This window comes from Pocillopora verrucosa, chromosome 6 (genome assembly GCF_036669915.1).
Source record: "Pocillopora verrucosa isolate sample1 chromosome 6, ASM3666991v2, whole genome shotgun sequence".
Classification (NCBI taxonomy): Eukaryota; Metazoa; Cnidaria; class Anthozoa; order Scleractinia; family Pocilloporidae; genus Pocillopora; species Pocillopora verrucosa.
Window position 1 is genome coordinate 3,800,201 of NC_089317.1, and position 24,028 is coordinate 3,824,228.

Here is a 24,028-nt window from a genome sequence, read left to right on the forward strand (position 1 = left end):
TAAAAGGATAATTAATTTCAAGTTATTTAACGAAAGCCGTGATTTGCTGTAAGAAACAATAGTTTCAGCTTGAGAACATAAAATTAAATTTGTTTTCATGAGACTCACACTGAATGTGAAAGACTTGAGAGCTTTGACTAGCGCTTTTAAGTGGGGCAGCTTATAAGCAGCAGTTTTCAATGTTTTTGGAGTAGAGGTACATGCATCAGTTGTTCCTTTCGCTCAAAATTAAGGAATGTATCATGTTAATCACAGCAAGCCAGCAGTAAACTAGAAAATTGATTTTCAACAACTACTTTGAAAATATATTTCTAGTTTGGAAGCACAAATGAATTCGGCCACAACGGTATTTTGATCGATTTTCATCCCACGGGAACTGAAAAACTGTTCAATGTTTTGCTAGTATTAATTGAAGTAAAATAAAATTTTTACGGCATCAGGCATCCACGATCTGATGGGCCACCAGGCAAAGCTGATGCCCTTCAAAAAGTTGACTGTAATTTTCAGGATTTCAGTCAGAATATGTTTTTCATGAGTTACGAGAGACGGAGGAGATACAGTATTATATATAATAATGAATGTAAAAACATTATGTGTTGGTCTCACCAAAAATAAGCGAATGGTTGGCGAATACGAAGATGTCTCAAAAAAACATGCAGAAGGTGCTAATCCACGAGTTAAAACCATTTGTCTTTTAAAACACATATTTTTCAGCTGGAAGTCGAGCGAATTCAGCCAGATTCGACAAAATGATAACAAATAAGTGAATTAACATCACAAACTACCGAATAAAGCGATGTCAATAATAACTATGAGCTCTAGTTCGAAAAATACGGCCATCTATTTCACTAACAAGCAGAAGGTGCTGACAGGAGCACCTAAATCCACGAGTCAAAGCCATTCGTCTTTTAAAATACATATTTAATAGCTACCAGCCGAGCGAATCAAGCCAAATTCGACAAAATGATAACAAATAAGTGAATCATCATCAAAAACTACTGAATACAGTGACCTCAAGAGTAACTATGAGCTCCAATTCGAAAAATACGAGCATCTCTTCAACAAACAGGAAGTGCTGACCGAAGCACTAAGCTACGAGGGTTAAGACAAGACCCTCTATAGCAATAACATGAATCAAGTTGAAAAGTATGTATATTGGTAAACAAATGACTTTACCTTGGCGAAAATCGTCCGCTAAGAAACGTCAAACAAGTCTTTCAAAATAGAGATCAACCACATCCTACCCGCACCTAAACCATGTTAGAAACTCCTGTACGAATAGTCTTCGGGCTTTTGCTTAATGCGAGAAGGATAACCGAGGAAGACTAGAAACGAGTTTCCGGGAGATTCAATTCTCGGATCAATATTTGTTTCTGGGCAACCGAGCTCGATATTGATTTGTCGTACTCGATTACCATTCCTGCTCGATAAGCAAACGACGTTTGATAATCGAGCTCGATAACTACAAGTCGAGCTCGATTGCTAATCGAGTACGATTACTAATCGAGCTCGATTAGTTATCGAGCTCGATTAGCAATCGAGCTCGATTAGCAATCGAGCTCGATTAGTAATCGAGCTCGATTAGTAATCGAACTCGGTTACAGTACTAACGAGAAAGACTGGGAAAGAGTCAAACACTGATTGAGGAGGACGATGGCAGGTAGTGTTGTTGCAAGAACCTTGGTCATTAGGTGAGTATTTCGTAAGTTTTCGTTAAGTTTCAGAGATAGCATTCAAAGGGAAGGTGTAAAAGGAAGTGGGAGCAAATGTATTGGAAACAGAAATTTTCCCAAAGCACGAAAACCCCAGGTCAGGTGTAGTCATTTCGGGTATAGAAGGGTAAACTTAAACTTAAACTTCGCTGGAATGGGACTTAATACAGACAAGAACAAACTTTTGGTAATCCTTAGTTTATTGTAAAATGTAAATTTTTATGGTTAACTACGCAGGGGAATACTTGTGTCACTTTTAGATAAACTTGTGTCACTTTTAGATGAACGTTCAGTGATATATGTATACTTTTTTAAAAACAAATAAAACAACTTCTGGTTTAGAGCAAGATTTTATAAACCATTCAACCACTGTGCAACGCAATTCCTTTCCTTCTTACCGAACTAACCAAAAGTAGCAACCTTTTAAAGCAAACTTGTATCTCGAAAACCTCGAGCTGGAGGTAATACTTCTGAGCAAAGTAATATGGGTACTAAACTGTGTTTTTCAAACTCTCATTCCTAATGACAAAACACTCAGCTGAATATTTAGGCTTGCAGCTTGGGAAAAGTACTTAATTGCTTGTAAACATGAGGATTTTTGTCTGTCACTGGATGTTCCTTTGGCCTTAGGGAGTTGCAAAATGTTGAGTTGTCTCACTATTAAAATGTAGCCTTGGTGACATCTAGCCCATCTACACTGACAACTAACAAGGAATTCTGAGGCATCCAGAATTAGATCTTTACGGCTTAAGAGGCCATCTCTCTTATTTCCACCCTGCCAATTTCACCTTAAACTCTGTCAACAGAAAGACTATACTTAGGAAAGAACTAAGTTAGATTTGGTTTGATTTGAAATAATTTTCTGGCTGCTTTAGGGGCCATAATTATTTCACCAGTTGGTAGGGACTATCACAACTTCTCGGAAATTGAATAATATGCATATTTTGTAACATTGTAAAATATTTGATTTGCATAGTTAAGCCACGACATTTATATCAGATCCCTTAACAACCTTTCTAGTTTGCTAAGAAAGTTAGAATTTCCCTCTCCATATATTTGAAAAGGCAAACTTTAACATATTCTTACCCCTATATATCAGGGAAAATTATTTTTGACATGAAATTGACCGGGTGGAAATAAGAGAGACAACCTCTTAAGTATTTCAATTTTTTTTTCTTTGTAAGAGATAGTGATGATCCTTTAGTCAAGATCTTAGCAGAAAATCCTTACAGCCTTATTGATAGCTTTTTAACTCCCAGAAGTGATTGACATGTAACTTCTCCCTATTAATAACACTTATACATCATTTAGCAAACAGGTGATGAGAATACTCAAACTTATCAGGTAGAAGTTGTCATCTTGATCAAAACACCAAATTCTTGTAACTAATACACAAGGAAATATGCAGCAGCTAGAAAGGAGAATTAACAATCAGATCTTGGGAGTCAAAGGGTTAAGATTCTGGACTCAGTCAACATACTTACTGCCTAAATATAACAGAGGCATTGTGTAATGGATCTTAACTGAACTGAATGAACACAACTTTATAGGGAATAACTTTCTTAAAAAACTTAAGGGCTATGATTAATCGTTTGACCCCTATGAGTGACTAGCATCAAACTTCTCCTTACAACATCACCCCTGAATTACACATTCAGGTAACAAAAACAAAGGAAATGTTCACCAGCTTAAGACACTCTTGATTGTTAAACTAATTTTTGTTGTTAACACTTGGGAAATGTATAAAGACTGGTATTGAGAATATCCCCTCCTGATGTTAGGGTGTAAAGGGTTAACAGTGCACTTTCTGAATGAATGTAGACATTGTTGTACTGTAGGCTGTGTTGTGTTCATTCAACATTAACCCTCTACACTCTAACATCAGTATGCACACTCTCCATACTGTACTTACACATTTACACAGGTGCTGACAAGGAGAGTTTGTTTAATAATTAAGAACTTCTCCAGTTGCTGATCATTTCCTAGACTCTCATGACCTTATGTGTGATTGAAGGATGATATTGTCAGGAGAAATTAGATTCTAGTCACTCTTAGGGATTAAAGGGTTAAGTAGGAAATAGTAAGTTAATGGTACAGTGGAACCTTGATTTAACTAACCTCTATACAACGAAGTTCTTGATATGACAAACAATACTTCTGTTTCAGCCCAGCTAAAGTTACAGTAATATAAATGCCACAGAACCTCGATATAACAAACCCTAAATATAGCCAATCAATGTCTCCAGCCCCTTGGCACTCTAGTAAATCAAGTTTCCACTGTACATGTTATCTATTTCTATATACTACTTGAAATGAAAAGGTGGAGAATAAAGTTGTGTACCTTTACACATAGCCAGTATATCAAACAAAAAAAACCCCTTAAATTATAATAGAATATCATTTAATGGCTTACACTTGTGAACTTATGGTTAAGTGAGGTACATATAAAATGAATTTAGTAGTAATTTTGGATCTGCCTTTGTCTCGGTATGATCAAGTTTACTGGTAGTACTGATCACGAGTGATGGTACACAACTTATTTCTAGTGTTTGGCATCTTCCCTTTTTCTCTTTCCCTTTCGATTCCTGTGAGATCTTTGGTCCTTTCTCTTTTTTTTCTCCATCCTGGCTCCTTCATCTTTCTTTTCATGGTCATCATCTTTTGTTTCCATGTGAAAAAAGGTGAAAAAATGAGAGATTAGTTGAATGTTGTAATGTGCTCACTGGAATAAAGGCAAAAATGAGGGTTTGTCATGTGTAGATACTAACAACCGATGATAAAAATAACAAACTAAGGGGCTTGTTGGAAATATTTTGGGATGTACCCTCAAATAAAATTAACAAACAATTTAAATGTTTTTGGTAATTCACTGGAAGAAACAGGTACCTCACTGTGCTTCATCATGGCACAAACATTGCACAAGGAAGTTTGATAAAGAAGAAGAGTTATTATGAGTAAGAGTTATTAAGACTAATTATGAAGTTGGTGGTGTTAACATTGGTCATCATAATCTATTTACTTTTGTGTTTACCTTTCATTGTCTCTGAGAGTTCCTCTTCATCTGAGGGGTAGTTTCCTTTGAATGACACCTGCAATGAAACATAGGCAGAGGGTAGTATGCCACTCATGGGATGAGTGGCATATCACCCTCATGTAGGTGCCGCTGGGAAGTATTATCCAGAGAGTTTAAATAATCTAATGGCCCATTTATGAACACTTTCATACAATTTGGACTCCTTAGGGTTGAGGAGGTGGGAGGGGTTGGGTCCGAGACGAGTCTACAGAAAAATAATGGCTTTGAGGGGGAACCATCCCCCTAAATCAAATGTTGGAAGGAGGGAGGTCACACTAAATATCTCAGTAATTGTAGAGTTTTGTATCCTATTTATGTGAAACTACATGTTCAAAAATCAACAAAAAGTATATACATGACAGTTTCCATCCCAACAATTTTCAAAGTATCTGAGTAACTGTAGAGTTTACATGATTTTACACTATTTAGATAACACTACATGTTCAAAAATAAACAAAAAGTATATGCATGACTGTTTCCATCCCAACAATTTTCAAAGTATCTGAGTAACTGTAGAGTTTACATGATTTTACACTATTTAGATAACACTACATGTTCAAAAAGAAACAAAAAGTATATGCATGACTGTTTCCATCCCAACAATTTTCAAAGTATCTCAGTAATTGTAGAGTTTACATGATTTCATACTATTTTGATATATCTACATGTTCAGAAACAAACAAAAAGTATAGAAACATGCTTCTGCTCATATAATTATACATCCTTTGCATTTGCATGACTTTTCATCCCAACAATTTTTAAAGTATCTTAGCAATTGTGGATTTTACATGGATTTTGTACTGTTTTCCCAACAATTTTTAAAGTATCTTAGCAATTGTGGATTTTACATGGATTTTGTACTGTTTAGATAACACTACATGTACTATATGCTTTTGTCAGCTTAATAATATGTGTTCTGCACTTATATGGCTGTTTCCATCACAACAATTTTCAAAGCTAGGTACTCTTATTAAAAGACATTTTATCGGGTTAGATGTGCGCAATATCCCTCATCTTTAGCATTGTCAAGCTCTTCCTCACTGTTGTGCATCTGTGAGAGTTGCTTTTGTACTTCTCATCTATGCCATACTCTTCAGGATACATGAAGGAGTACTCTTAATCTCTGACTTCTTGAGGTTTGAGGTAGTTCGACCCTCTTGGCATTACTGAAATGGTATCTTCATAAGAGCTGTGCGAGGTATGTCACATCTTGACTTTATTGCTAAGTTCTTGCCTGATATTTGTGGTAGTTCTGCTTTCTTGGCATAACTGAAATGATATCTTCACAAGAGCTGTGCAAGGTATGTCACATCTTGACCAAACAGCAAGCAAAAAACTCTCAACATCTACTCTCTTTCAGGGACAGCAAGGCAAGGAGGGTGCAGTAAACATATTGGAAGATTATTACCCAGGTTTCCGCCTCAATTACTTTGTTCTAGTAACATGTCGATTTCGAACCTTTTCTTTTTCCTTTCGATTTTCGATAGTTTTCTTTATTACTTCTTCTCTTTCTGATGTGGTGTCTTCGCAGATTTCTTGAATATGCTTCAATAACTTTGGCTTCTCTCTCCAAGTGTCTGTATCCTGTGTTGCATTTAACATCCTGAACTCGACACACTTCATCTGCTCTGCAAGAAGTGAGGAAATTGTTATCCTTGCCTCAAAATTGAAAAGCAAGGGATCACGAAGGCAACATGTGTGGTTGATAACCTCCAGCATATCAAGGTGATGCAGTTCAACAAGAAGAAAAGAGCAGAGCAGCCAAGGGAGAACAAAAAAGAAACCACCACAAAAACACAGGAAAAAGTCTCCCTGATTATGCTGGGAAAGATTGGTTTGAAGAATGTACAAAGGTAAACAATTTTGCAAGAGGGGGTAAAGTGCCTCAAGAAACATCGACTTGACTAACATATCTACAACAATAAGAACTACACAGTGGAGGTTTTTGCAAGGTATTGGCTTTTCCAAATGAATCCTGAAGGCCCTGGTTTGCAAACACAACTGAAGGAAAGAGATTTAACATGTAAACAATCCTTGCAAGACAGTGAAAACCCCAACATAGTTGAAGATAAGTAGAGCAAAGTGAAAGCCATACAAATAGTAACAATGAGAATGACAATGATTCCATCAACTCTGGAGAGGAAGATAACTCCACAAATGATGTCCTTCTTGCTTTTATCAATAACTAGAGAACAAGTTGAAAGGCCAGCTGCAACACACCCAGGAAGATTAAAAGGACCCATAAGAAATTGAGTCATAAATCATTTGATTCTTAACTTTTTTAATCCTGGAACAGTGAAGAAATCTCACAGCTAACAAAACCAAATTACTTTTCAAATTAATGTCTGAAGAATGATCGAGTTATTACCATCATTATAATGAACAAAAAATAAAAATAATAAAGCACACTGCAGAATACATGAGTGGACTAAGGGGACAAGGAAGGCTGGGGGGTGGGGCAATTCATCAGGAAAAAAGCTTTACATTGTAGGGAATAACCATAGCAAAAAATGACATTTGTCATGAAGTATCCGATTAAGTATTAATATTAACCACAAATTAAAAACATCAGGTTAGAGTTAAGGTTAGGGGATACTTCATAACAGTTTTTTGGGATGAGGAGAAGGGTAAGGGGACAACGTATAGAGCTTACTGTCTAGCTGGATTTTGAAAAAAAAAAAAAAAATTAAGAATACATAAGAAGAGCCTGGTCAAAGTATACCAAGATATCTAAGGATACCAGGTCGCACTGGACACTTCTCACGAAGAGCTGGTCAACAGTGGCCCCGGAGGGATTACAAAGGGGAATGATCTAAGGATACCAGGTCCAACTGGACACTTCTCACGAAGAGCTGGTCAACAGTGGCCCCGGAGGGATTACAAAGGGGAATGATCTAAGGATACCAGGTCCAACTGGACACTTCTCACGAAGAGCTGGTCAACAGTGGCCCCGGAGGGATTACGAAGGGGAATGATCTAAGGATACCAGGTCCAACTGGACACTTCTCACGAAGAGCTGGTCAACAGTGGCCCCGGAGGGATTACAAAGGGGAATGATCTAAGGATACCAGGTCGCACTGGACACTTCTCACGAAGAGCTGGTCAACAGTGGCCCGGAGGGATTACAAAGGGGAATGATCTAAGGATACCAGGTCCAACTGGACACTTCTCACGAAGAGCTGGTCAACAGTGGCCCCGGAGGGATTACAAAGGGGAATGATCTAAGGATACCAGGTCCAACTGGACACTTCTCACGAAGAGCTGGTCAACAGTGGCCCTGGAGGGAATACAAAGGGGAATGATCTAGAGATACCAGGTCGCACTGGACACTTCTCACGAAGAGCTGGTCAACAGTGGCCCCGGAGGGATTACAAAGGGGAATGATCTAAGGATACCAGGTCGCACTGGACACTTCTCACGAAGAGCTGGTCAACAGTGGCCCGGAGGGATTACAAAGGGGAATGATCTAAGGATACCAGGTCCAACTGGACACTTCTCACGAAGAGCTGGTCAACAGTGGCCCCGGAGGGATTACAAAGGGGAATGATCTAAGGATACCAGGTCCAACTGGACACTTCTCACGAAGAGCTGGTCAACAGTGGCCCTGGAGGGAATACAAAGGGGAATGATCTAAGGATACCAGGTCGCACTGGACACTTCTCACGAAGAGCTGGTCAACAGTGGCCCCGGAGGGATTACAAAGGGGAATGATCTAAGGATACCAGGTCGCACTGGACACTTCTCACGAAGAGCTGGTCAACAGTGGCCCCGGAGGGATTACAAAGGGGAATGATCTAAGGATACCAGGTCCAACTGGACACTTCTCACGAAGAGCTGGTCAACAGTGGCCCGGAGGGATTACGAAGGGGAATGATGTAAGGATACCAGGTCCAACTGGACACTTCTCACGAAGAGCTGGTCAACAGTGGCCCCGGAGGGATTACAAAGGGGAATGATCTAAGGATACCAGGTCGCACTGGACACTTCTCACAAAGAGCTGGTCAACAGTGGCCCCGGAGGGATTACAAGGGGGGATGATCTAAGGATACCAGGTCCAACTGGACACTTCTCACGAAGAGCTGGTCAACAGTGGCCCCGGAGGGATTACAAAGGGGAATGATCTAAGGATACCAGGTCGCACTGGACACTTCTCACGAAGAGCTGGTCAACAGTGGCCCCGGAGGGATTACAAAGGGGAGTGATCTAAGGATACCAGGTCCAACTGGACACTTCTCACGAAGAGCTGGTCAACAGTGGCCCGGAGGGATTACGAAGGGGAATGATGTAAGGATACCAGGTCCAACTGGACACTTCTCACGAAGAGCTGGTCAACAGTGGCCCCGGAGGGATTACAAAGGGGAATGATCTAAGGATACCAGGTCGCACTGGACACTTCTCACGAAGAGCTGGTCAACAGTGGCCCCGGAGGGATTACAAGGGGGGATGATCTAAGGATACCAGGTCCAACTGGACACTTCTCACGAAGAGCTGGTCAACAGTGGCCCCGGAGGGATTACAAAGGGGAATGATCTAAGGATACCAGGTCCAACTGGACACTTCTCACGAAGAGCTGGTCAACAGTGGCCCGGAGGGATTACGAAGGGGAATGATGTAAGGATACCAGGTCCAACTGGACACTTCTCACGAAGAGCTGGTCAACAGTGGCCCCGGAGGGATTACAAAGAGGAATGATCTAAGGATACCAGGTCGCACTGGACACTTCTCACGAAGAGCTGGTCAACAGTGGCCCCGGAGGGATTACAAGGGGGGATGATCTAAGGATACCAGGTCCAACTGGACACTTCTCACGAAGAGCTGGTCAACAGTGGCCCCGGAGGGATTACAAGGGGGGATGATCTAAGGATACCAGGTCCAACTGGACACTTCTCACGAAGAGCTGGTCAACAGTGGCCCCGGAGGGATTACAAAGGGGTATGATCTAAGGATACCAGGTCGCACTGGACACTTCTCACGAAGAGCTGGTCAACAGTGGCCCCGGAGGGATTACAAAGGGGAGTGATCTAAGGATACCAGGTCCAACTGGACACTTCTCACGAAGAGCTGGTCAACAGTGGCCCGGAGGGATTACGAAGGGGAATGATCTAAGGATACCAGGTCCAACTGGACACTTCTCACGAAGAGCTGGTCAACAGTGGCCCCGGAGGGATTACAAAGGGGAATGATCTAAGGATACCAGGTCCAACTGGACACTTCTCACGAAGAGCTGGTCAACAGTGGCCCGGAGGGATTACGAAGGGGAATGATCTAAGGATACCAGGTCCAACTGGACACTTCTCACGAAGAGCTGGTCAACAGTGGCCCCGGAGGGATTACGAAGGGGAATGATCTAAGGATACCAGGTCCAACTGGACACGGCTCACAAAGAGCTGGTCAACAGTGGCCCCAGAGGGATTACGAAGGGGAATGATCTAAGGATACCAGGTCACACTGGACAGGGCTTAGGAAGAGCTGGTCAACAGTGGCCCTGGAGGTATTAGGAAAGGGGAATATTGTAAGGATACCAGATCAATGTTAAAATAAGTACAGTTACAAATAAAAACAGAGGTCATCATTTAACCCTTTAACTCCCAGGAGTGATTAACCTCTAACTTCTCCCTATAATATTCCTTCATGATCTAGCTAACAAGTAATGAGAATACTTAAACTTATCAGGTAGATGTTGTTACGTTGATTTAAAAACACCAAATTCTCACAAGTGGTTTACAAGGAAATGTGTAGCAACGAGAGGGGAGAATTCGTAATCAGATCTCTGGAGTTAAAGGGTTCAGATCTGAAATCGAGAATTAAACCTCTATTTTTAATTTATGACTTTTGCACCTACCAGTGACTGCTCCAAGTTAGTCATCTCTTCAGTGTTCTGAAAATTTGTCAAAAAAAAAACAAATTAGACCATAGCAATGAAAGTGTCTGTCACGAAGACACATAAAATAACTTATTATGCTACCCCAGCTCACGCTGTTTTTAAGTGTTTAATAATTTTAGAGAATTTACATAAGTAAGAGTTAAATCATCTTTAGAACTAAATGTGTTTTGAATGGGAATGTGTTATATTAAGACATTGAAAAAATTAAAGTGGGTTCTGATTGAAACATACCCTCTCTAAAAGGTCCAGGACTTCGTCCCCTTGTAGATGATCAGAGTGCCTCACCACTTCCCTTCCTCGCTGTAGTGTGAAGTGGAGCGGTACTTCAACAAGCGAACCAATCCAGTCATAGACTTCCTGTTTATTGTTTTCATATAACCAAAAAAAGAAAACATGCATCACTTACTATCACCACCATCATCATGTAGCAAATATTATATTATATTCTTACCTGGAAAAAGGCATTTTTCTCAAAAGCCCTGGAGAACTTTTTCCATTGTTGATATGGACGCCAATGGTTGTTCCACCACCATTAGTTGGTGGTGCTGTCACCCTCCCCCTGCGTTGAGCCCTTGTTTGCTGTAAAGACAAATATTATTATGATGGATATTATTACGACAGATAAGGCACATCACAGTGCGCACAATTATAAAATAAACATATGTGGGTATAGTTATTTAAATAGAAAATCACTGTATACAATTGACATAACTAGATTATGAATTAGTTGAGATAAATAACAAGGTTATATTTCATTCTTAATTTTTTCAAACCTTACATGAACCTAAGCTTAAGAGTTGAGAGAAAGCTGGACACAGTGCACCCAATTATAAAACAAGCAGGCTTGCTTAGGTATATTTAAATGGAAAGTCACTGTATACTCTTGACATAACATTAGATTATTAATTTTTTGAGATAACTAATAGAGGACATGTCATTCTTAATTTTTCCAAACCTTATATGTATCTAAAACTTAAGAGTAGAGAGAAAGCAGATGGTAACTTACAGAAGTTTCATCCTGATTGTTTACGGTATTGTTGGAGCTGGTTCCCAGGGAGCTGCTAGCAATGTTAGTGCTATTGCTGGGGCTGGACTGTAATGCCTGTTATGAAAATTAAAGTGTTCTAATGGGTATATTAGGGAGTAAAATTAAAATAATGTGATTTTGTAAGTGTATCCTTTCAAATTGAATTCTAAATTAGGGGATATTGTGTACCTGGTACTGCAGCTCTTGACTTTGTCTTTGTTTCCGCCAGTCATCCAACTTTTTCCTGTTGAAAGAAGTACCTGTGTCAGTACCTTTCATTCCCATTTTTAAGTTTTAATAATCATTTTAATTGTGAATACATAAATAGCTGAAAAGTTTCAATCCATACCGTTCATCCCTCATTGCGGAATATAGAGCCTGTGCTCTGCCAATGGACTCTTGAAGGCCCGCACAATCCAAGTTTGATTCTTGTAAGGTACAAGGTACAAAACATGTTGGTGTTAAAAAGACTAATAGATTGAAGCTATTCTTGTTGTAGGTATGATTATTGAAGACTTCGCAGAGATTCTTTCAGAGGAAATTTTGTATTTGTTGCACATGGAAGTTAGAAAAAAAGAAAATGTCTTTGAGACATCCACATTCCTTTTTTTTGTTGTTTGTTTGTTTTTTTTGTGCATCATAAACAATCAATGGATAATCAGACTACTAGTGAAGGAAACAGAGGAGCTAGCAAATTATTCTACCCCAGTCATGACCTTAATGACAAATGATACACTTTAAAAAATGAAAGGTGTCATTCATATAATCACAATATAGATTTCAAATTTCAAATTTTTCATGTTTACCCTCAAAGATTTCCACGCACTGTGGCATGTTTCTGCTATGACATGGGGCCAGAACAAATACAACAATGCCAGGGCTTTGTGAAACGCCATATTTTACTCTCACTGCAATTAAAGGTACAATTACTCTTGTGCTAATAATAACATCTGTAAAATCATCTTGATATATCGACAATAACAACAGTGATAACTATGATAATTATAATTATTACAATAATACTCCAAAAAAATAAACTAATTAAAATTAACACTTGGGTGCATTTGCTTTTGCATTCTGAGCTAAAGACTTTTACAATTGTAGCTGTTTGAACTGAATTCCTTGCTAGCAGGGGCCTCTTTGAAGGAATTACTTGACTTATCAATACTAGTTTTGTAAGGAAATGTACTAAACTCTCTTGATTATCTTTTACTTTGAAGCCTATCGACAATGGTTAAGCCTGTCACTCTGGCATGTGGGCATTCGGGCTGTCGACACTGCCTCGCAACACTCATAGGCATTGAGACTTTCCCCAAATGCCCACTCTGTAAAGCACCGATCGGAACAGATGTTACCCTCCACGTCAATGTCGCACTCGACGATATCATTGGAGACTTTAATATCAAGTGTAATAAGAGCGGCTGTCTATGGAAAGGAAAATTTCACGAGCACGAGCAGCACTTGAAAACGTGTGGAAAATTTCAAACGGCGTGTGCCAATGATGGCTGTGGAGAGATGGTGGCAAGGGAGAGGATGGCAGCACACACTGCGCAATGTGCAAAGCACAAACTCCCTTGCCAGCAATGCGGTAGAAAAATTACCAGGGAATCTTTCGAGGAGCATACTGCTTCCCTTTGCTCAAATAAGAGGGTACTGTGTCCACTAAGCTGCGGAACAAGCCTTCCACGGTAAGATATTGTCGGTTTAACTAAGAAATCAACAGTCAAATGGTTATTTAAGGCCAACAAAATATCCAAAAGTTTCACTAGCCAGCTCATCCCTGGTCCTTATTTTGATTATTTTGCAGGCTCCACTTAACACTGCACTTAAGCGAGTGCTCAGAAAGAGCGGTCCGCTGTGCGGTGACTGGCTGCACTGCCATAATAAAGCAGAAGAACATGCCACAGCACTCGACAAATGCAGCCGCCACCCACAGTGTTCTGCAGGAAGGGGAGGTCCAGCGTCTGCGGGGCCTAATGCATTTCAAGGTGAGACGCTAGAATTATAAAAATAATGAGAAAAGATATCACATGAACATGAACTGAACATTCGGTTTCATTTCAGAGAGCCAAACCGAGATGGATTTTGGAAGAAAGAGGAGTGTTCTCCTTCCGCTGGAGGGGAGAGAAATGGAATAACGTGAAGGGGTCACACCTATTCAGCACTGAGTATAGGTGCCCGAATGGGAACAGCTGGAGGGCGCATATACGATTTGCAGGACTTTCCTTGGAACTGGTGTCCGCAGTGACGGCAGTGGTAGTAGGAACGAGGTTAGGGACTCATCTTTGTAATTAAGGATAGATTCTCGCTCTGGAACGCAGTACAGAGGATAAATGATCGCTGCTGATAAGCCAAAGTACTTGCATTTAGATGGCGTATTTTACAATAACCATCAATATCGTAATTTTTCCATACAGGAGTTAGGAAATCTAAAACCATGTCTCCGAACCTAAAAACTGTTAAAAAGAAAATCAACTTTATCATGATTCACCACAAATCATTAATGACTTTACGCTTTATGTCTACAGAATAGTATTGATGCCTGATTCCTGCGAGGAGAAGGTTTTCCCTTTCCCGGCGAAGGAGATAAAGGAGGGGGAAGTAGCAGCAAATATCCCGCGCTGTGAACTGGATCACATGGACCCAGAAGATATTATGATTGTCAAGTTTGTCTTGACATATTATCTTTTAAAAGAAGACAAGTAATTTTCCATTTATTAGCTAGGAGAGGTATCGAGGTCGCAAATGATAACGCAAAAAATGGAAATCGTTTATGCACTAGAACAAAAGGCAATATGATAAGCACAGAACAAACTAACCATGAAATTTAAGAAGTATTTTTGAATGGAAAACATTTTCAGTACTTTCTCATTGAGATCTTCCGCTTTTTTTGCTGTATGTAATACCTCTCTTAGCACTTATCTGGAACATTACTTAACTAGAAAAGATCTCTTCACGCAGTTGTTAAGATAGAAGCGTGCCGGTGATGTCAAAGCGTTGTTGTATTTTAGGGTTAGTAACGAGTGAGGAATTGAAAAAATAAAGAGTCTGGAAGCTAACTAACTTTTGAGTTTTCAGTCAACCTCCAGTTTAGTTTAGTTATTTACATTTGAAAAATACCTCTAGGAAACAGAAGTACACTTACAGGAAAAATGTTTAAGATAAAAACGTTATGGAAGGAAAAATAGCTACGAGGACAAATATTGAAAGCGATACAAAAAATGTTTAGGTTTTTTAAGTCAAATATGTTTTTTTAAGAATTATGGGAAACACACTCGTCAATTTCCCCCTCTTCAGTATGAGTAAGCTCGATTTGTTCGTTTGCTGCGCTGTGTTTCACGTGATAATAAATGATTTGACAAATGCATTTTTCCCCGTTATCTGAACACCCTTGTCCCACTGTCGCAGACGGTCTAACCGGTTTGGTTACAGATCAAAGGCATCCCACACCAAATAAAAGCCGACACGCAGCCTCGCACCAACCCAGTCTGACACGAATTTGAATTTGTTAAAAAAAAAAAAAACATAAAAAAAACAAAGTAAAACGAATAAAAACCCTGCCCTGCATAACATGAATTAAAAATAGTTTTTTCCTTAACGAAGACTAGTGGGCAGCACAAAGAAAGACGTATTGTTGTAGTTTCTCCTTTATTCCAACATGCCTCTAGCATTGGAGAGAATATAACTACACATTCGTTAACCTCAGTTTACTTTCCTATGTAAGTGAATCATAGCTGAAAAATCCTGTAAACGGAGGTTATAAAAAAAAACCGCCTCAATCTATTGCGCGTTATTGTATTTTGGGGGCCATACGATAAGTGCTTATTGCGGTGAATCAATAAACAAAGACTTTGTTTCTTCATAACTCTTTTTTAATAAGGAAGGAAGGTTGGTGAGATCAACCCATTTATCCTTATTCATACAGATGTTACATGAAATGCCTTAATTTACTGAGCGTTGTTGTATTTTAGGAGCCGTGCGGTTAGCGCCAATTGTTGTTACTCAATAAACAAAGACTTTGTTTCCTCACATCTTGTTGTTAATTAAGAAAAAAATGATCGGTGAGTTCAACAGATTTGATCGGGTAAATTTTCTACCATTGGAAATACAAAAAGCTAGCCTAGCACACGCAGATAATATTTACACCAGATACAAATATATCTTCTATCCTACATGGGAGTATATAACAACCCAATGTTTTTATGAATAAACCTAAATTGTTAGTAATCGTCGTTATAAATGTAATTACAAACTGTTCTGTTTCTGGTAATATCAACTAAGTTGAAATTATAAATTGGCCACCGTAAAGAGTTCAAAAGCTGACGTTTCGAGCGTTAGCCCTTCATTAGTCTGATGAAGAGCTAAGGCTCGAAACGTCAGCTTTTGAACTTTTTAGGTGGCCAATTTACAATTTCAACTTAGTTGATATTATCAAATCACCTTGTTACCCCCACTGACGCAGCACCAGAGTTTCTTTAGAAACTTACCCCCTTTGTTTCTGGTCTGTTATGACGACGGCAAACATACTTCTCCATTATAACAAAGGATGAAAAAAAAATCACACTTACCTTACAAAAGGCACTGATGAGGAAGTCGCAAGTTTAAACAATAGGCTGTTTTACCTTGCGCTTAGCAATGATTTAATTGCTTTTGTTAACGATGAGGTCACCCTAAGGGGTTTTATTCATTTGTTCTAAACAACCGTGTGAAAAAAAGATACTTCGCATAAGTGTGATGTAGTCAATTACAAAATAAGAAACTCACAAAATCATCGAAATTTAGACCCGTTTCTCGCTATTGCTAGCTGACTAGACTCCAACAAGGAGAAGAAAATAATAAGTCCTTACGTCAGTATGCAGCTTTAGAGCAAGGCCTCACGATAAAGTTTTAAACGGTAGTGGTCAAAAACGTTAATAGTAAATATATTTTTGGTAACCACCGTAAGGGAAAAAAACCTAACCGTTAGCCGTAAAGTGGCCACAATTTTATCCTTTAAACTTACCAGCCATCACCCCATTGGAACCCTCCACTATTTGGTACATCTTTTTATTACTGTTGTTCATTTATTATTTCTTTTTGCAAGTTCAACCTCAATCAACGCCGGTAGGCCGGTTGCCGAACACTGTTGCAACGGCACGAAGTTAACGCGTCATCGTTTAAACTCCATAAAAATCCAACCCACACTTAAAATGGGACTAATTCGGTAATCACCTTGGCCTATTGAAGAGATTAAAATGAAGGCGTTATCCAAAGATGGCAAGCTTTAAATTGTGAACGAAGGTATCGTTTTTTTACCGCACGAGATAGTAAAGTAATTATTTTGTGCAATTCCTCTCCGCTTAAAGAACTGAGTATATGCCCAAAATTCGCATTTCCATTTCAATTATAATGAATTATTTTTAGTTTGTGCGCACAAATATTGCAACTTCTCCTTTTTAGTGGGCACGGTCAATTTTAAATAAACGTCATCTTTTTTTTTTTTTTTTTAACGCAGCTACCATCTTAACGCGCGGGGCTGACAACAATGTATTTCGTATTTAATTGAAGAACAACAACGGGGAAAAGGCGCTTTTCGGAGATAACCTATAAGGGAACTTGCTATCGATTACTAGCTTTAGTCCCTCTTTCATCGGGCGTGTGCATTGGCACAAACGTCCTTTAATCTATCTCCTTTTCAACTTATATAGTAACAACTTTTACATGCGTCTGCATGCCGCTACATAAAACTGTCATATAAGTTGCAAGTGTTCATAGCACAATTTGGATTTTTACTTGACTGCTACGTGATAAATACACCGACTTAAGAAAAAAAAACCTCAAAACAACACTAAAAGTACCGTGGGTTACAATAATAATTATCGACGTACTTAAGGTGTTTTAGAACGCACTTTTCCCATTCGATGTAGGAGACCTCTTTGATGTTAATTCAAAACTTCTAGAAGCAAGAGCATCCACCATAAAAGTCGCATCTATACGCGTCTATATATTCAGTGAAGAAGAATGCTTAAACCGGCCATTTTAATTTGTTCAAAAACGATAAAGGGTCTTTCCTTAACAATACTGTACAGGCGCTGCTGAGGATGCATAAAAAGAAGAAGTGTGAGATCAAACAGTTTTTTCGAGGAGTTCCCCAGAGTGCCACTTGGTAAACTCCTGCAGAAGGTTTATTTCTTCTCTGCTGAGGACTCCCAGCGACGAATTTCCAGGTACCTGGATTTAAATACAAGCTTGATAAGAAAAATTAGTAGGCGCTTACAGGATGGCTGCCCAAGAAACCTTCAGGACAGGCCAATCACGCCCTTTGGACTGGTGTAAGATGCGACGAGAGTAAATTCAACAACTAATCAAAGCTAAAAATCACTATTTTTTCAAGTATATACTAACACGGGAAATAGCGTCGTAGATCGCCTGCACTCGGCCTGCACTCAAACTTTGAACATCCTTTGCTAATCGCCTCCGAGCAACTTGTCCACTATTGGCACACAAAAATTATGGCAACCATTTATAGCAGGAATAAATGAGTTTAAAAAATCACCTTTTTGTGCCATATTATATTACTGATATAGTATATACTAGGCAAATGTTCACCTCCAATCATTTCAATATTTTTGAGATATAAATATTTTCATAACCTTACTGTTCCTTAATTTTCTGGAACATGTGGTTCGCAAGCCGAAGTAGGTGGGAATGTGACAACAAAAAGCACTCAGGGCGCTTTAATATCAAAATTATTTCATACAGGTGAATGATAATTACACATAGCTGGGATAAAGCCTAAAGCAAAATATTAATGGGACAAAAATCATCCATCTGAAATATATATATTTTTTCATTATTTCAGAACAACTGGGGAAGACGTGCACAAAGGTACACATGGGTTTTTGGGATTGTTACGACGCAACATTTACCTGCAAAAAGCTACTTTGATGAAGTGGAAAGACGAGATATGGCCACCCTCCATCCCATCATTTCAAGGTGTGTTCTCCCTGGAACCGAAGTGCACTCGGATGACTTGGCCTCCTACCGGCAGACGGACCAAAGAATTAACAACATAAGTGCACATCAAATGATTGTCCACCGACTCAACTTCGTTGACCCAGTCACTATGGGGTTGACACCCAAGAAATCGAATCCTGCTGGAACAGTTTAAAATTGGGCCAGAAAACACGCCGGAGGATAAGGAGGGAAGACTTGCAGTCCTACCTCGACGAGCAAATGTGGCGTCGGTGGAGAGCGGGAACCGCTCAGCAATCCATGCAGAACTTTTTGGCCGTTGTAGCCAATCCATATCTAGTTGATAATCCGGTTTTGTAAATACGCTACGGTTTTTACTTTCAGTTTTGGGAGAGACAGGTAAATAAACAATTAAGCTCTGTCCATGACTATGTTGAATAGGTTTTACATAGGTTAGGTCTACTGACCACACTGGTCCAGAAAGATTTTCTAACGAAACGACGTATTTTAAAATATGCGATTTCAACTTGAATTTTAACTCATTATGAAAACCGACCTTTTCGAATTCCCCGATGTTGATTTTTCTTGTAACACTTTTTTTGACGGGATGATAAGGGCTTTACTATACACATCATCTAGCTGCATTTCTTTTTTTTTGCCGTAGATGACAATTATGATAATGCAAAAAAAAAAAAAAGAAAAAAGAAAAAAACCAGTTTATTCATTTTCATAGATAGAGGCAAAGCTCTTTTTGGATTGTGAGAGAAAAATAACGTTTTTCAAAGCACCTGCGAAAGTGTGGTCGGGGCTTTGATCTTGGAAGTATTTAACGCACAACAATCACAGTGTTCAAAAATAAAACTTGATTGAAAAGTTCAAAATATTGGTGATTCAGTCGTAATCCTTTCTTAGGGAGAAAAATAGTAACATTTTAAAACTAGAGTGCGATACGAATGTTGTTGTGTTGATAGATGACGCTGTTATTAGTCAGAAAAAAGGTGCGACGATATTCAGTTTTTTTTACCGCTTCATATGCGTGTCTTTTCCTTTCTTTAATTACCCTCTAAAAAGTTACAGTAAAAGTTCAAAGTAATATCTAAATGCAAGTTGTCGTAGAGAAAGCCGGAACGCACACGAGCGAAAAAAAGGGTGTCCTGATCTTAGGGAAGAGAATCGCTTAAACAAAAACGGCAGCGTGGGAAAATTTATTTTCAATATTCTCCCCACTTACTTCATATCCTCTCTATGAATCCTGTCTCTGAATCTCCTAAATTCTAACTTTCTTAGCAAACTAGAAAGGTTGTTAAGGGATCTGATATAAATGTCGTGGCTTAACTATGCAAATCAAATATTTTACAATGTTACAAAATATGCATATTATTCAATTTCCGAGAAGTTGTGATAGTCCCTACCAACTGGTGAAATAATTATGGCCCCTAAAGCAGCCAGAAAATTATTTCAAATCAAACCAAATCTAACTTAGTTCTTTCCTAAGTATAGTCTTTCTGTTGACAGAGTTTAAGGTGAAATTGGCAGGGTGGAAATAAGAGAGATGGCCTCTTAAGCCATAAAGATCTAATTCTGGATGCCTCAGAATTCCTTGTTAGTTGTCAGTGTAGATGGGCTAGATGTCACCAAGGCTACATTTTAATAGTGAGACAACTCAACATTTTGCAACTCGCTAAGGCCAAAGGAACATCCAGTGACAGACAAAAATCCTCATGTTTACAAGCAATTAAGTACTTTTCCCAAGCTGCAAGCCTAAATATTCAGCTGAGTGTTTTGTCATTAGGAATGAGAGTTTGAAAAACACAGTTTAGTACCCATATTACTTGCAACAACACTACCTGCCATCGTCCTCCTCAATCAGTGTTTTTCTCTTTCTTTCCCTTTCTTTCTCGTTAGTACTGTAACCGAGCTCGATTACTAATCGAGCTCGATTAGTTATCGAGCTCGATAACTAATCGAGCTCGATTAGTAATCGTACTCGATTAGCAATCGAGCTCGACTTGTAGTTATCGAGCTCGATTATCAAACGTCGTTTGCTTATCGAGCAGGAATGGTAATCGAGTACGACAAATCGATATCGAGCTCGGTTGCCCAGAAACAAATATTGATCCCAATTCTCTATATGGCGGACTATTCAATGTTCTAATAAACAGTCAAGCGACGTTGCCGAACAAGACACGTACCTTACTCCGATAATTACTGATTAAAAGCCGTAATTGTGACCAACTCGAAAGCTTATTAGCTACTTTGGTCACTGTACACGATTAAATATTCTTTCTTCTGGTTAATTTCTGTTTGAGGTTTTTCTATATCATTGTAAATCATGTTATGTTAAGTTATTTTTTCTGTAAACAGCGTGAAATAATAAACTTGAACGTAATTTGGAGTAAATTCTTTGGCGATACCATACCATGATAACTTGTGCTGATGTGGTGTGGAAAAAGCCACTCAGGTGTGGAATCTCGCCCAATTTCCGCCTCAGTTGATAACTGAACACTTCCGAAGTTATCAGCCGTTTTCATCAAATTTCCCTTGCTTTGACTCGAGGGCTCTTTTGTGAGGCTTCACAGGATGTCCCCAGAGCTATACCTGGAAGAAATTTTGGAAATTTGAATGAAACGAAGTTTGTTCTCCGCATGATTACCTGGTTAGAACTCAAAACATTTATTCACCTCACTGATGAGCTGAACAAAGAATGACGAAAAAACGTAACATTTTCGGTTTGTCGTAAACTTCGTGCCTAATCTATCTGTTTACTAAACACACCTCAAGGTTAACGATAGTGTCAGTAGTTAGTCCCTTCTGTTGATTTGAACCAAAATTTCTCTGTTTCTACAGATTGCCTGTTATCGCATCGAAATTGTTCTGATCCTTATGCTTATGTAGCATTTGACATTTTGAGAATGGAAACCCTTCAGAAATAACCAGCGCAACATTGGACCTCTCATGAACTGTTGCTGGGTTGTATGGTGGACCTTACAGAGCAGCAATAGTAGCATTGTACAGTGTGATTGGGACGATTGCCTCAGCAAACAAACCAGATGAAAAGAGTATTATAGAAACACTAGATGATTCAGACCTCTGAAATGATTGCACGCAGCTGTTTCTAGGCAAACTCTCACAACGATTTTAGAAACCGCTGCCATTCAAGTACGAGGAAAACCTTTCAAAAGATTCTGATGTGGAAGACTTTGTGAGAGCTTTGTTGTTGTTCTGCCAGGCACATACTTGCTACTTGACGTTCTTAATGGCAGTAAACGGAAGATTCGAAGACCTTAGCGACAGAGTCCTTGAGAAAAGAAAGGGTACAGCGAAATATTGAAGATCAAATGCAACATGCTAAAGACGAGTTGGCTTTTCTGTCAGATAAGAAGTATCTAACATTCTGTGCACGGCTTCCATCATCCGGTGGCAAGTCAACAAAGATCTTGATCTAGAAACCCGAAAGCGATAGAGGTGAGGAGGACAGGCGCAGCTTAAAACTGTCTCCAATGTCTTCTAACAATGTCGTTCAGAATACAGCTATGACACTTTCAAAGCGGCGTGTCCGTCTTAATTTTGAGAAATACGATTGTCCTTCATATGGTGTGCAGTTTATCAAACGCACAAACTTGCCTTTGAAAATCGTGTCATCAGAAGCAGGCAGTAACGAGGACAGTTTTTAATTGGAAAAAGATCTTTTAGCTTCTGAATCTCTCGAACAAAGTATCCCATTTTTTTCGTTCTCCACTTGCGGATTCACAATCCTTTACAATGACAGAGAGTTACGTTCAGATTAAGAACCAGGAGTCATGTGAGACTGATCGAAATCGCCGTGTCTAATCCTTGCTTTGGAGTTAACAAAATGTTTTCATATATATCCATTTCACTCCCACGATCTCAATATTAATTCTCCTCCCTCTCTGTCATACATTACCTATAGCGTTAGTTTTGAGAATTTGGTGTTAAATCAAACAATATCCCCCAGTTGATTTTTCCTGATTCTCATTACTTGTCTGCTTTACAGTGTAATGATATTGCAAGGAGAAATTGGCGCTTTTTGATCCGGGAACTCAAATCTGATACAGATGTTGAAACTGACATGATCAACTCATGCGACTGATTTTAGAAATGAAGATAAAGTTTTCTCTTTTCAGTGATCAAAATGGCAGTTCGTTAAGCCTCAATAATGTTTTGATTTAAGAAATTTTTCCATCGCTGAAGCATTACTCCAGGCTAGAAATTAAGGGATGGCCATCTCACAATCTGCATTATCATATTTACGAAGAACAATTACGAAAAATAACTCGCTAATTCATTTGAACAATGAGGTTCTAAAGAAACTGTGGTGCTGCGTTAGTGGGGGAGTATAACAAAATAATTTTGGTTTAACAAACTGAGTTGATAAAGTATATCGGCCACCGTAGAGTTTCGAAACTGACGTTTCAAGCGTTAGCCCTTTGTGAGGGCGAACGGAAGAATTGTGGGTTGTGAGTGTGTTTATATGCTGAAAAATGGAGCTACGCTATTAGTGGGAATGTAGTGACGAGAAAACAAGAATAAATATGTTGAATGAAGGGCGTTCGTTGATACCGTTCGGATTAAGAGTGCCGATTTGAAAGAGAAATTTTTGTTCAAGAGTTTTGCAGCTTTCCGAACTGCATAGATGTAAGGAAACGCCGCAGAGTGCCATGTGCTGCATAGAATGACAAGAGAGATTAAAGTGTATGGAAACTGGTTTGCATGCGTCCTTGTCATTACTTTCTAAGTCGCGAAGGTGTTCTCGGAGAAAGTCACCTGGTCATCTTTCTGTTTCACCCATTCATCTCTTTTTGCAATAAGTGCACGTTCTACAATAGATAACATTAGCGGGGGTGCACGAGAAATGATCGGTAATCTTAATGGATCGTTTGGCTCCAGAGATAATTTTTGTGTCTGCCAACATTTATTAGTATACTGCTGCCAGTGTTTTTAGGTTTTCAAATTAAATCATAAGAAACAGGGCCAGCAATCACTTCAGTTCACGATCAAAAGCGATATTGCATTTGGCTGATTTATAATTCTCTTTTCACAAGGTAGTAACGAGAGGTGGGTGGTCTGAGAGGGAAAGGGGGGTGGGGTGGGAGGAGAATAAAATGACAATGCTATTTCTTTTCATATAAGAAGTATGAATGGCACCTCTAACAGAAGAACTTGTCAGGTGGGAGGGGAGGCATGAAAGTAGTGGGGAGGGGGTTGGGGAGAGGAGAATCAAACAGAGAATGCTTTTTCTTTTTGTATGAGAAGTATGAATGGCACCTCTAACAGAAGAACTTGTCAGGTGGGAGGGGAAGCACAGTGTGCTATACTTTTGTTTAAATGATAAAAACATTATCATTTCCTGGAATCTA

The 24,028-nt window shown here is 39.2% G+C and overlaps 2 protein-coding genes across 6 annotated transcripts in view; one reads left to right on the forward strand and one right to left on the reverse strand.

Moving 5' to 3' along the window:
• LOC131773602 (protein NLRC3-like) overlaps positions 1-24,028 on the reverse strand; it is a 180,721-nt gene that overhangs the window by 12,071 nt on the left and 144,622 nt on the right. For 2 of the 4 annotated variants that reach the window (XM_066168032.1, XM_066168029.1), the window contains exon 1: positions 1,177-1,290. The exons of the other annotated variants lie outside the window; for them this stretch is intronic. The gene's annotated coding sequence lies outside the window, so the exon portion shown is untranslated. Of the gene's footprint in view, positions 1-1,176; positions 1,291-24,028 lie in introns of those variants that run through there. 4 annotated transcript variants of the gene reach the window in all.
• LOC136281818 (TNF receptor-associated factor 5-like) lies at positions 1,620-14,787 on the forward strand. Of its 2 annotated transcripts, none has more exons than XM_066168843.1 (5): positions 1,620-1,691; positions 12,917-13,384; positions 13,504-13,684; positions 13,761-13,966; positions 14,225-14,787. In XM_066168843.1, the coding sequence occupies exons 1-5, from the start codon at positions 1,654-1,656 to the stop codon at positions 14,400-14,402; spliced, it is 1,071 nt and encodes a 356-aa protein (XP_066024940.1). In that variant the 5' UTR covers positions 1,620-1,653; the 3' UTR covers positions 14,403-14,787. The 2 variants fall into 2 exon arrangements, with proteins under 2 accessions (XP_066024940.1, XP_066024941.1); XM_066168844.1 differs by lacking the exon at positions 1,620-1,691 and adding an exon at positions 12,590-12,616.